Below are 13,427 nucleotides of genomic sequence, written 5' to 3'. Positions count from 1 at the left end.
AATAGTAAAAAAGAGGAGGAGGGAAAGGGAAAAAAAAAGTGTGTGGGCGAGGAAAGGCCTTGGATGTGCAGAGCGGGGCCTAAGCAAGGGTGAGGTTTGGGCGGTGGGCAGGGCCAATGCTCAGTACTCACAAGGCTGGAAATGGCCGTGGGGGCTGTGGGGGGTGGGACTTAGGCTCAAGGAACAGAAGGGACCCAGGGTGCCCCCCACCTAGGTCTCAGAGAGAAGGGGACCTCACCTGGGAGTCCAGCAGGCTTCCTGGACTCAAGTGGGCAGGGCAATCACCCTCCACTCCTCTCCTGCCTGCGTCCTGATCTCCCTGTCCTCCCTCCTATGCCCCCAAGGACCCACACAGCCTGGAGGCAGCTTGGAGGGCAGGGGACCAGCCTGGGAGCTCGGCAGGCTCCCCATGCCCAAATGGGTGGGGTTAACACCCTCTGCTCCTCTCCTGCTCCTCCCTCAGGGCCCCTCCCGCCTGCCTCTCCTGATCTCTCCAGCCTCAGGGGCGCTGATCTTGCCTGGCCTCCACTTATGTCCTACCGGTTCACTTTGGGGTTCCTCCCGTCTCCTTGGGGGTCAGAGTCCCCCACCAGTGCCCGGCAGGCACCCTAGTTGTGGGGAGATGCTAACTCTGCGTCTTCCCACACTGCCATCTTGACTCCTCCCTCATAGGAACATTTATTTATTTATTTATTTATTTATTTATGGCTGCATTGGGTCCTTGTTGCTGCACCAGCTTTCTCTAGTTGCAGCGAGCGGGGGCTACTCTTCATTGTGGTATGTGTGCTTCTCATTGCGGTGGCTTCTCGTTGCAGAGCACAGGCTCTAGGCGTGCAGGCTTCAGTAGTTGTGGCACATGGGCTCAGTAGTTGTGGCTTACGGGCTCTAGAGCTCAGAAGCTGTGGCACATGGGCTTAGCTGCTCCGCCGCATGTGGGATCTTCCCAGACCAGGGATCAAACCCGTGTCCCCTGTGTTGCCAGGCAGATTCTTAACCACTGCGCCACCAGGGAACTCCCCAGACGTAGGTTTAACAGGTTGCCCGAGAGGGTCAGGGCCAAAGCCAAGGACTGGAGAAGTGAGGCCAGTGGGGGTGTGGTGGCTCTGTCTGGGGGGCCAGTGCAGCAGCAAGAATCGCCAGGGTCTGGGGTGGCCGGGAGGGTGTGAGTGGAAGGGCACAGCCAGCTCTGTCAGTGCTGCTAAGAGATCAAAGATGAGGACAGAGAGGTGACCTTTGGCCACAGGGAGGTGGAGGGGCTCCTGATGGGGCCCAGTCCCGTTCACCAGGAATGATGAGACGAGGTCCATCCCAGGGGCCAGTCGAATGGAGACCCCGGCTCAGCTGGCAAGAGAAGGGGGACCCCGAGGACCCCTGCATGGGCAGTGTGCCCATCCGAGGCGGCCCTCCCCGCTCTGCCCCATCTGTGGGTGGAAGGGTGATGCACAGAGTGGTGACTGGCCTCAGCTGCCCAAGGTTGGGGAGCTTGTCCCACTGAGAGCCGAGGCTGGGCCCTCGGGGCACACACAGATGCTGGCATGCCTGATGCCCCACCTGGGGCAGGTTGGGGGGCCAGGGGCCCAGCCCAGACTGATCAGAGCTACTCCAGGCTGCTGACGCCAGGATGAGGCAAACAAAGCCATTACCAGGTAATGAACTCATTACTGAGGTCAGGCAAGGTCAACACCGGGTAATGAGTTGCCCCCCACAGAGCCACCTGACCCAGAACAGTTCCCAGGGAACGCCTGGGTAGCTAGAGCCACCAGGAGGCCATGGCACAGTTCCAGGGCCTGATGAGCAGGAGGTGTTCAGGGGCAAGGTGTGCCCGAGTCCAGCGCCCACAGGAAGCCCCGTTCCAGCACTAGGATCCAGATTGAGTCACTTCCCCTCTCTGACCCTGTCTTTAAAGGAGGGACCTCAGGACTCAGGCCTCCCCTGGCCGCTGCACGCCCTCCTGCCTCTGTCGCCTCTGCGCCCTCACCATCTCCTGGCCAGCAGAGACTCGTCCTGGGCTCTGACAGGGGTGGGGGTGGGGTGGGGAGAGACAGGCGAGGCCACAGGGACCACCAGTGGCCCGTGAGGCAGGATGAAGCTGCCCAGAACTGTGCTGAGCGATGGCTTGAGCCAGACCTGCTGGCTTAGTCCACCGAGGTCCCACAACGTGGCCTGCACCCTGGGGGCCCAAGGGCACCATAGCCTTCCCTTCCCTACAGCCCAGGGCCCGCGGTCCAGGCCCCCGCCAAGACGGCTTGCTCACCCTCCAAAGGCCCAGCCAGTCTGGCCAGAGGGAGAGCACAGCCCCTACCCTAGAGCCCCGGGCCACACCGCCCCTTCCAGGACCAGCTCCAAAACTAAACCCCATCCCACCCGGTGGGTGGCCTGCACAGAGGCCCTGTCCCCCTTGGGCCCTTGCCTGGTGTGTCCCCCACCCCCAACACAGGCCCTCAGATCCCGCCGGCTTCAGGACTGCCACCTGCCTCGCCACATCCCCCGCTTTGCCAAGAACCTGGTGGGGCTTCAACTGCAGAAGACAAAGACCTCTGTGCCCTCAGCACCCACACCCCCTCTACCTCATGCAGTTGGGGACCTGGGGACCTGCATTACCAGATGCTCCCCTGAGGACTGTGAGGCTGCAGTCACATGGCTGCTCCCTACCCACCCCCCAAGGCAACCAGAGCTCCTCCAACATGCAATGCCCTCTTGGCTCCCGACTGCCCTCAGGCTCAGGGAAAGAAAACCTCCCGCCTAGGTGACTGCCAGGGTTTAATTGCAACAGACTGCAAGGGTGACCCCAGGGAAGTCACAGGGAGTGACCACCCCCTTCTCTGGGCAGAGGCTGAGCCCAGGGCGGTCTCTCCTCCCTGAGTTAATGAGCAGCTACTTGCCCACCCTGCCTGGTGGGAGGGCTGGCCTGAAGGCACAGAGCCTGGCTGCGGACAGCCTGGGGGGGTCGGTGGCTTCCCACAGAAATGGCTGGCCTGGCCCCTGGCACACAGAGAGGGACGGGATTGCGGAGGAGCTGGGCCTGTCAGCCCCCCCATACAGGGAGCCCCCTGGCAGCCTGGCTCCAGGGCTGTGAGGAGCTTCTGGGAGGACCTGGAAAGCAGGCCTGTGTGCAGCCCCCCACCCAGCAGCTCTGTCCCCTGAAGGGACAACAGCCATTTGGCTCTGACCAGCCAGCTCCGGCCAGGGCACTCCAACCTGGCTCCGCACTGCAGGTCTCACCTGCGCCCTGGCTTCTCCACTGATGAACATGTGGCCAGGGTCACCACACCTTGCTTCCTGATCCTCACCTCTGACCTCTGGGGATCAGAGTCGTGCTGACCACCCCTGCCTGTGTGCCCCAACCAACACATCTGCAACTCCCCTCAGGACCCATGGGGTCCCCAGGGCCTCCCCTCTCAGTCTGTCTCTGCTCCTATCACACCCCCTCCTTTGGCCTCTGTTTTCCCCAGGCCCAGGCTGCCTGGGCAGCCCACTCTAGGCCCTCCTGGCTCTCACATCCCTAACTGCTGGTCAGCAAATCTGGAGTCCCTCCCACACCCGCTCCCACCCTCTCGGCCTCCCTGCCGTCCCCTCCTGGGGACCTGAGGGCCTCCTGCGTTTCACAGGTAAGGCTCAGAGAGGGCAGAGCCCTCGGGTCACACAGCCGGGCTCCAGCAGGCCTGGAGAGAAATGCAGGGCTCCTGTGTCAGTCGTACTTTAATTATGGAGGGGAGGGTGGTAGCAGGTATAGTTAACAAGGCTCTAGGGAGCAGCAGAGCCACAGGCTGGAGGTCCTGAGGAGCCAGGTGACTCAGCAGGAATGGAGGGTCAGAGAGGTTGACAGAGCACCAAATTCTCCCATCTCCCTGCACCTTCCAGAGCAACAGGCTCCAATGAATGAATGAACCGAGGGGATCCAGGCCTCTTCACAGTGGCCTGGGGCCAAGGCTGCCCAAGAACAGGGTCGACGGCACCCCCAATCTCACACACACACGCACACATGGGCACAGAGCTGCAGAGAGGGTAGGCCCCGGTGGGCCCTGGGGACACAGGCTCCAGTGGCTGTCTTGCCATCTCCCCTCCCAGCCCAGCCTGGATCCACACCAGGCCCTCCCTCCCCACAATTTGCTGGGGAGGCCCCAGGGCACCCAGAGTCCTAACTAGCCCCTTGGGTGCCGTGAGCACAACATGTTGGCAGGGGATACTGCCTTCCAGAGAGGCCCACAGCACACTGCCCACGGCTCTGTGATGGGCACGGGCGGCAGTGCGTGTGGCAAGGCACCAGGGTGAGAATGAATGGGGTGCAGTGGTAAGGTGGGAGGGACAGGAAAGCCAGCAGGGATGGCCGTGAGGGCCTTGAATGCCAGGCAAAGGAGGTGCACAGCTGGCCAGGGGTGGGGTGGCCCCACCCGGGACTCTCAGCCCCAGATTCATTCACCCAAGGACTTCATCCAACATCCAACCCGCTCAGCACCACTGGGCCCGTACTCGGGATCCTACTGTGGATGGAGGTGGACAGAGAACAGAGCCATTTAATCATGATTGCGAGGGTGCTGTGGGGGAGGGGCCTGAGTTCCCTGGTAGGGCGTGAGATGGTCAAGGAAGGCTGCCCTGGAGAAGTGGGATGAGTGGGAGCAGCCAGGCGAGGGGGGAGCAGGGGGCACATTCCAGGCCAGACAAACAGCCTAGGCAAAGGCTTAGGGGGTGAAGACGGTCACTGGGTTAGAGGAGGAAGAGGACAGGGCCAGTGCACAGACAGCAGTGAGGGATGGGCTGGACCTCCAGCAGCCTCCTGAAGGCAGGGGTCCAGCAGAGAGCAATGGGGATCTTGAATTCAGGAGCAGAAGTGCATGTTGTGTGTGGGCTGTAGGGGAGCAGTGCAGAGATAGCAGCCTGGACTGTGGTATGGGAGGAGGTGGCCCCAGCCAGTGAGGAGGGCTTCAGGCCGTGACCACACCTGCCGTCCCCTGACTGTGATGGGGACTGTGGCTTTGAGCAGAGTATGTGAGCTCGGTTCCCCATTTGGGGTTGAGCGCTTCCACGTCCCCATCACCTCTGCCCAGAAGCCTGTTCAAGCCCCTTGTTGGGACCCACTGACAGCGCAGCACCACGGGGAAGTCCTGCACACTCAAGCCTTTGGCGTCGTTCCCCCGGTTCCTCGGGGCCCCATTCGCCCAGGTTTCAGCCCTGCGGGGGTTCCGCGGGCCCCTGGCCAGATTCCCTGAGGCTTTGGTCGTTCCCACAGCCGTCCCGGAGGCCCTCTCCACGAAGCGTCTCCCGGGCCCCATTGATCGCTAGGCTACGGGCTGGGGCTCCGGCCCGGCCGGGCTCTGGAGGCGGCGGTGGAGGCAGCGGCGGCGCGGATGGCGGCAGAGCCCCGGCGCCCGTGGGCCCAGGTGCGCAGCGCGTACGGTGCCAGCGAGGCGCTGCGGCGCGCGGTGGGCCGCCGGCCGGACCCCGGGCCGCAGCCCCACAGGCCGAGCCCCAACGAAGCCCGCGCCCCAGGCCGCCTGGCGCGCCTGCGGTGCCAGTTCCGGGCTGAGGCGGCGGCGCGGGCCGACGCGCCCCGACTGCCACGGCTGGTGGACCGCGCGGGGGCCGCGGAGCCCGAGAAGGTGCGCAGCCGCGGCTCCGTGTGCTCCGTGTGCGGGGAGCCGCGCGGCGGGGCCACCTACCCGGCGGGCGTCCTGGAGGTGAGCGAGCGGCAGCTGCAGGAGGGCCTGGCGGCCGTGCGCGCCGAGCTGGGCGCGGGGCTTGAGGCGCTGCGCGCGGAGCTGCGGGCCGAGCTGGACGCCCTGCGCGCGCTGCTGCCGCCTCCGCCGCCCGCCCCCCGCGAGCCCCAAGGCCTCCGCGGCCTGGCCCTGCTGCGGGCGCTGGGCACCGTGAACGCCCTGGCCGCGGGCGCGAGGCCCACCGACAACGCCTCGGACAGCCCGGCCGACGGCGGCGCTAGCCGGGCCCCGGCCCGGAAGAACCTCAAGAATACGCCGCCGGGGCCCCACAGGGCAGCGGGGATTAAGCACAGGGGGAGGGAGCCCGGGGCGAGGGCCTGGCGCGCCGCCGCCGGCCGCGGGGCTTTGCTACCTGGGACTGGCCAGGTGGCTCCTGGAGCGGGGCTTGGAGCGAGAAGGGTCCTCCGACGCCGCTGGCTAGCGCTGTGGTATCGGAAGGGGCTGGGGAGTACGGCTGGCTCCGCGCAGCTGGAGCCGGAGTCCCGGCGGGGTAAGGCTCGGGCCAGGGGTATGTCAGCTTCCGGGAGTGAGCGCAGCGGGAGAGCCCAAGGTCTCCTCTGTCTGGGGGAGGTGGTTGCAAGTGTATTTTCTTGAAGGGTCTCAAGGGAGGAGGTCGGACCTTCATGCACTGGGGTGGAGAGTGTGACTCACACACCAAGTGACAGACACCGGGGACACGTGGGCTGCTGGGACACTGTCACCTGGACACAGGTTCACTCAGGACAGTGTCACTTGGATGTAAGAGCACATTCTACCGTGGGCCCTTGACAGCAGCCTAACTCTAGCCAGCTTCACTCCCCTGACAGTCGGGCCCACCCTCTACTGGACAGCGTTGCCTGGACAGAGCGCATCTGGTCAGTGCCCCCTGGACTCTCAGCTTTGCTTTGACAGTGACACGAAAGCCACTTACCTTAAGTAGCGTCACGGCAGGCAGTCACCCGACAGCAGTGTCTCTCCAGTGTCAACCTACATCAGACTCCACAGCCCATCTTCCCGGAGTGTTGCCTGGGTCGGGTCTCACCTGTTACAGACAGCCCTTCACTCACTGTCCCTGTCACCAGGACCCACCACTCTGTGCTGCAGAGCTGGGATCCAGCAGCTTCTCACCTCCTGGCCTCTGGGAAATGGCAGCTAGAGGCATCACTAAACCACACAGTGTCTGGGGTGGTCAGCCAGCTCGTTTGTAAAATAAAAGTAATTTTAGGCTTTAGCAGGTGGAGTTTCTCCACCTCATCGGGGGATTCAGGCATAACGTGTAGGATGGGAGTGGGGGTGCCTTCCGAGAGGGATCTGGGGAGGTCTGGGGTTCTGGATGGGGTCTGGGACTGGCTGTGGTGGGGTCGGGAAGGGTGGCACAGGAGGCCTCCGTAGGAGCTGCGGTGCGCCCAGGCCGCCCCCCCTCCCCCCAGCCATAGGAGGCCAAGGTCACCCTGTGAGTCGTTTATTGCGGGAAGGTGGTCGTGTCTACATCCTAGGGCCCCTGCCAGAGCCACAGGCTGAGCCCCAGGCCCAGGAGAGCCCCGTGCCTCGGGCCGGGTTGGGGGCTGCCGCGCGGACCGAGGCGCTGGGGGAAGCTACAACCCTGCGTACACCGAGAGGCTGCTGCGGCCGTAAGTTCTCCATGAGAGGTGCGGGGCGGGAGCCGGGGGGGCCTGGCCTGGGCCACGATCCGGAACTGGGCCACCTGAGGGTGTGGGGCGGAGGCGGTCAAGGCGCGGCGCACGGGAGGGCAGGGTGGCTGGGGGTGGGGGGGCGCGGGCTGTACCTGAGCGCGCCCGATGGGGACCGTGTCCTCGAAGACTGTCCAGAGCACCACGGGCTCGCAGCACCGCGTGGTCAGCGACCCCGCGTAGCGGTAGAAGCGCAAGAGGCCAGAGGCGCCCAGCAGCAGCAAGGCCAGCGGGAAGGTGGACGCCAGGTTCACGGAGGCCCCTGGGAGAGACGGCGGCGGGTTGGAACCAATCTCCCGGTGTCCGGCCGCCCCGCCCCCGCCGCGGGGAACCGCGTCCCTCACCGCGCGCGGACACGTTCTTCAGGCACCACAGACGGCTGAGCGTTGTCAGAATCCTGATCCTGGGAACGGGGCTCCAAGTGAGAGGGGCTCGAGCGGGGGTCTTAAAAGGGGGGAACACTGAGGGGGGTGTAGGGTAGACTAAGTGGGAAGAGAGGTGAAGGGGGTTTGCTGGGGGGAGGGCCACCCCCATTGACCCTGCAGGTCCACGACTTCTCACTGGCCACACCCCCTCACAGAACCCGTTCATCCTATAAAGCCTCTAGGGGCCCCAATGCCCACCCAAGATTACACAGGCCACCTGTCCCCTCTACAGACCCCCATGGACCCCCTTTCTTGAAAGCAGGCTGTCACATAGCAGCCCCCCTCCCTGCAGGAGGCACACGGCCCCTCCCTCACCGTCAAGAGCAGGGCCAGCACTGCCAGACCATCAGGGTGACCTCGGGCTTCCCCTATGCTCTGGTACCGGGTGTTCATATGGACCACGTGCATCTGGGGAGACACAGACTACGGGAGGTACCCAGCTACTCCCACCAGGCTGCCCTGGCCTCCATGGGGCACTCCCACCACCCCTCCCCATGACCAGGCCCACCTCCATGGGGCGGTGCTGCCCATCCAGGCTGTGCTCTGAGCCTGCTCGCCCGGGGACCCCGCCAGTGGAACTGCAGCTGCAGGGCACGCTAGGCTGGTGGTGGCAGCCTGGCGCCCTGCATCTCCAGCAGGCCCTGCGGGCCAGTGTCCGTGCGGAGCACTGAGGGGGAGGGAACAAATGACACCCTCTCTTTCCCCCACTCAGCTGCCCTCGTGCCATTAGGGCACAAGGTGCGAGCAAAGGTACCCCCTCAGGCCAGTCTGCGCCCTGGCTGGGCCTCTTTGGAACTATGACACCCTGGGTGTCCAGGCCCCTCTGCTGGCCGACCAAGTGGGGCTCCACAGACTGCAGTGGAAACCCCTGACCCTGCACGGAGGGGAGAAGGCAGCCTCCCGTGGCGGGGGTCCTGATCCACCTCAGCTATGGGATTGTTGGGGGTTGACTCCAGGAGTTCTGACCTCTGGGTACGCCCTGACTTCTGGGCCTCAGGGACAATGGCTGATTGCTACTGGTAGGGGGTTCCTGGCACCTCTATGTGGGGGTTCCAGACCTCCATTGGGGGATGTCTTGACCACTGTGTGTGGAGCTTCCTGTGCCATTTATGGAAATTTTGATTCCTGTGGGGGCGTTCCCATCCTTACGTAGAAGCTCTTAATCCATCTGTAGGGGTTCCTGACCCTCCTTGTGGGGGGGGTCCTTGGTCTCTGTAGGGTGTCTCATCTCCTGTGTGGGGATCCTGATCCTTGTGCAGGGGGTTGCTGTCCCTGTCTGTGGGAGGGGGAGCCTGACCCAGGGTGCTGACCTGTATGACCATGATTCTCCAGCGTCCACGGACCTGGAGGTGCTGAGTCATAGCCTTGGAAGATGAAGGGTCCAAGGGTAGGGTCCCGCTGGACCCGGTGAAGGTCGATGTTTATGGGGGACTGCTGGGCCCCCACAGGTTGGGGCCATCTCCCTCCAGTGGGTGGGGCCTGGTGGAACAGGTCTAGGTCTCTTGGGGGGCTGAGACATGGGGGTGCACAAAGGTGGCCCTCCCCCCACACACACACCCAGGGAAGAGTACCCACCTGACAGGTCACAACTGCCACCCCCCCAACCCTGGCCTGGACATAGGGTTTGCAACACCATCACAGGTACAGCCCCTGCAGGCAGCTGCTCCACAGGAAAGGGGCCTGGGAAAGTCTCCCGGCACCCGGCCACATGCCAACTTTGGGGACCTCCACGACCTGCTCACATGTGGGCTGGCCACATGGCACACTTATGGGTCCCGCCTGATGTGAGCAGCTTGGCACACACAGAAGGACTGGAGAGCACAGCAGCCACAGATCCGGACACACACAGAGGGGGACAGTCATACACACACTGTGGGGTCCCAATCGCTGCGACCCAGGACTACAGACAGAAAACCCGCAGAGACCACAGAAGTGCAGTGGACACAGGACACAGACCAATGCGACACAGCCTCACACAACACTCTGTCCTCACCACAATTTGGGTCCTGGGAGTCGTAGCACCAGGCACCTGCAGACGGTGGGAGGGGACTGGGCTGACGCAGGCCATCTGGGCCCTGAGCGCCATCCCAGCCGGGGTCCAAGGGTGGGAGCACAGGGCTTTGGCCAGTGGATGCCAAGCAGACCCTATTCTCCTGTCACCCCAATTCCAACCTCTCCTCCCCAAAAGTCGCACCCCCCCACTAGGGGCAGGGCCTAAAGCGGAGAAGAGGGAGCGTCCAGGGAGGGTAAGGCAGAGCAGAAAGGCAGGGTCCTGCGTTCACCCTCGAGTCGGTGCGCACCACCAGCGGCACGGCAAGGAAGGTGAGCACCAAGCCCAGGGACCGCATGGTGCAGCAGTAAGTGGAAACCAGCGAGGGCGGCGAATTTACCAGCGGGGTGAGTTAGGGGCGTGGCTGAGTCCTGGGGGCTCCAGGCGCGGGGAGGGTCGGAGGGGCGGCGCCTCCAGTGGGGAGACAGCTGGAGCTCGCCAGGCACTCGCTCTGATACCGGGGCAGGGACGGCTGCCAGCAACAAACGCCGGCGTCGACCCAAGCTGCACGCTTTCACGGACCCCCCCACACCCCAACTATTCCTGGGTGGGTGGATGCTATTATTATGCCCATTTACAGACGAGGAAATGGAGTCTGGAGACCAGAAGTGACATGACAAGGCCACCAGAAAGGACGAAGTTCGAGGGAAATGGCACCTTGGATTCCAGTGCCTTGACTTGGGGGCCTGGGGTGGGGAGGACGCCCCAAGACCACAGCCTCTTTCCTACCAGCGCACCCCTGCGGACCAAAGGGTCTGGGAAGCCACTGCTTCCTCCGCTCCGCCCCGGCTTCCGCAGCAGTTTCGGAGGTCCCGGCGCCCAGCGGACCCCAGGCTGTGGCCCGAGCCCCAATCGCTCTCTTGGAAAGCGGGGTTCCGATTTCCCCGCCCCGCGAGTGGCCAGGAGAGACGACGACGCACCGGAATGCGCTCGGCGGACGCGCCTTCCCAAGCGCGAGGGCCGCGCCCCAACCTCCCGCCCCCCACCAAGGCGCTGTCCGCGGTGCTGCCCGGACCGCCCGCCGCCCCGCAGGCGTTCAGGCCCGAGGGCCGCCTCCCCAAGCCCCCAGGGGCCGCACCAGTGCCGTTCCTAAACCAACCCCTTGCCCGCCCAGCGCGAGGACCCACCCGAGGCTGAGTCCCCTGGGCGCCCTCTTTCCTCACATCAGGAACTGAGAAATTATTGAAAAGACCACGACCAGAGAACGGAAGGGATAGGTGTCTCAGAACCCCACGCCTGCCCTGGCTTCCAGAGGTGGCCCAACTCCTCCACACAGCCACCTCTGCACCTGTCCCTCGGCCCCAACTTGGCTGGAGCCTCCTGCTCCAGCTGGGGCCGCACCGAGGATGGACCACAGTTCTTCCAGAACACAAATTTATTTGGCATTCGGATGAAACGGTTCTCACAGCATCTTAAGAATTAGTGCCAACCCAACCAAAATAAACCCAAACTAAAAACCCTTAATGAAAGGAAAACATAAACAGGCCTTGAGACAATGGCCTATAGACACCCACCCCCACCAAGCAGGTCAGCAGCTCTCACAGGAGCACAAGACTCTCACCCAGGGTTGGTTGGGATTCATCTGACCACGGAGCACAACCAGATCTCATGACGGTTGGCCTAGGCAGAAGGCCGACCCCACCTCTCCCGTTGCTCCCCCACCCCCACCCCCAGTGGAGCTCAGCCCCTGGGGCACTAGCTCCTGGGGACACTGCGGGCAGCAGGCAAGGCCTGAAACAGTGCTGCACGTGGGCTGAGCAACCCCGGAGCCCTGGCCTGTCCAGAAGCAGGCCCCCATCTGTGGCCCCCACAGCCTGCTCCGGGCCACCCCCTTAGTGACTCCCACATGCCCGACTGGCCCAGCAGTCCTTCAGTCCCCAATCCCACACATCTAGTGCCAGACGCCCTGCCCTGTACACACGGGTCTGAGGCCTGGGCCAGAGACACGGGGGTTGGGAGGGACCCTGAGCTGTTGGGGGCAGGATCCTCTGGGGCTCCATGGGGGAGCCCACTCCAAAGCAGGAGTGCTCAGGACCCTCACCTAGCACCAACAAGGCCTGTGACAGCTGCTCAGTGCCCAGAACACAGTGGAGGCAGGACACGCGTTCTGCTTTGTCTTCAGCAGCCAGTGCAGCCACTCTCCAGTCCCAGTCCTTGGCAGGGGGAGTGCAGGCCTGCTCGGCATGCAGCCTGCCCGCGTGGGGCTGCCTGCAGCACTCTGGCTCCTGTGGGCCGAGCCCTGGTCTGTGGGCAACTTGAGAAGCTCATGCTGCCCAGGGAAGAACAAAACGGTCCCCAACGGCAGACTGTGAGAACATGTCCAGAAATAGACTGTGCCAGCGAGGCCTGTCACCACAGAGCACCCACTTCAAGTCATCCCCCGCTCACTGCTGGTCTGGGAGGGCACAAGGGGCCAGGGAAGGGCTCCCTGCTCTCAGCTGAGGGCCACACCTTGGGGCCGCCCAGCACGCCATGGCTGGCCCTGGAAAGGGGGGCCCCAGGCCTGAGTCCCCGTGTACCGCCACCACCTGCAAACACTTAGACACATACACACACATACGCACACAGATACACATGCACACAACAAAGAAAAGATCCAGACATTCAACGTAGAAAAGATATGAATGTGCTAAAAATCGCACAAAACCCGCTTAACCTCCAAACCTCAGAAATGCTAAAAACCCCATGTCAGGAGACAAGACCACTGCCCAGAAACAGGCAACAGTGACCCTCAGTCAAAGGCCCCCCAGGGTAGGACACCCAGCACCTTGCTGCTGGGGACAGGAAGGTGGCATGCGGCCACTGGGCACATAGCTCCAGTGGTGGCGGTGGTGGGCAGGAAGTGGACTTCTGGGAGATGGACAGCCCAGGATGTGAATTTCAGCCATCCCTCCCCCCAAAGACACAACCCTTATGGCACAAACAAGGTGGGGTGGGGGCAGGCCAGGTCCAGGGGCAAATTCAGCAGGAGTGGGGGCTCCAGAGGGCAGCAGCCAGGAGCCAGCCCCAGTGGAGGATCCAGGGCCAGGACACTCATGAGTGACTAAAGGCCCCAGCCTGACCCCAGAGCTGCCCAGGGCGGGTCACGCATTGTGATGCCGGGGAGAGAATGGTTGGGGTGGGGCCCAGGCCTCCTGGTGTGCAACTGAGCTTCACGGAGCCCAGCTGGAAAGACAGTACAGAGTCCAGCCTCCTTCCCAGCTGCCCTCCTCAGGGCCTTGGGCACCTCGGGCACCAGGCCAGGCCCACAGCTGGATGTTCACAACTGGACCTGGGGGACCACCCCCAGAGCAGCCCTTGCGGCAACCTCCAAGGCCATCTGCCCCGACTGCACTGACAGTCCTCAGACACCCGCTACCCGGGCGCGCCTTCTTGAGCCGCGGCTAGCTAGGCGTGCGCGGCAGCCTGGGCTCCTCTGGAGGGCGAGTGGCAGCAAGCAAGTCCATCAGAGCTGGAGTGTCCAGCCCCACTAGAGCGTATGGTGCCTCCTTTGTTCCCTGCTCCTGACACGTGTGGTCTCACCAACTCTGTCATCCTTCTGCCGTTTAAAAAGAAAAAGACAGTGACC

At 63.7% G+C, this 13,427-nt stretch overlaps 1 protein-coding gene across 1 annotated transcript; it reads right to left on the bottom strand.

Annotated features, from left to right (window-relative positions):
• Positions 1–7,185: 7,185 nt before the first annotated feature.
• LOC114892830 (carbonic anhydrase 15-like) lies at positions 7,186–10,157 on the bottom strand. The gene is given in 7 exon segments (XM_029218140.1): positions 7,186–7,244; positions 7,247–7,367; positions 7,369–7,398; positions 7,480–7,646; positions 7,729–7,828; positions 8,125–8,217; positions 10,092–10,157. Coding segments are annotated over 7 exon segments (636 nt in total).
• Positions 10,158–13,427: the final 3,270 nt, after the last annotated feature.

This window comes from Monodon monoceros, unplaced genomic scaffold, assembly GCF_005190385.1.
Source record: "Monodon monoceros isolate NGI ecotype Baffin Bay Population unplaced genomic scaffold, NGI_Narwhal_1 Super_Scaffold_1, whole genome shotgun sequence".
NCBI lineage: Eukaryota > Metazoa > Chordata > Mammalia > Artiodactyla > Monodontidae > Monodon > Monodon monoceros.
This window is presented reverse-complemented; position numbering and strand designations above follow the sequence as displayed.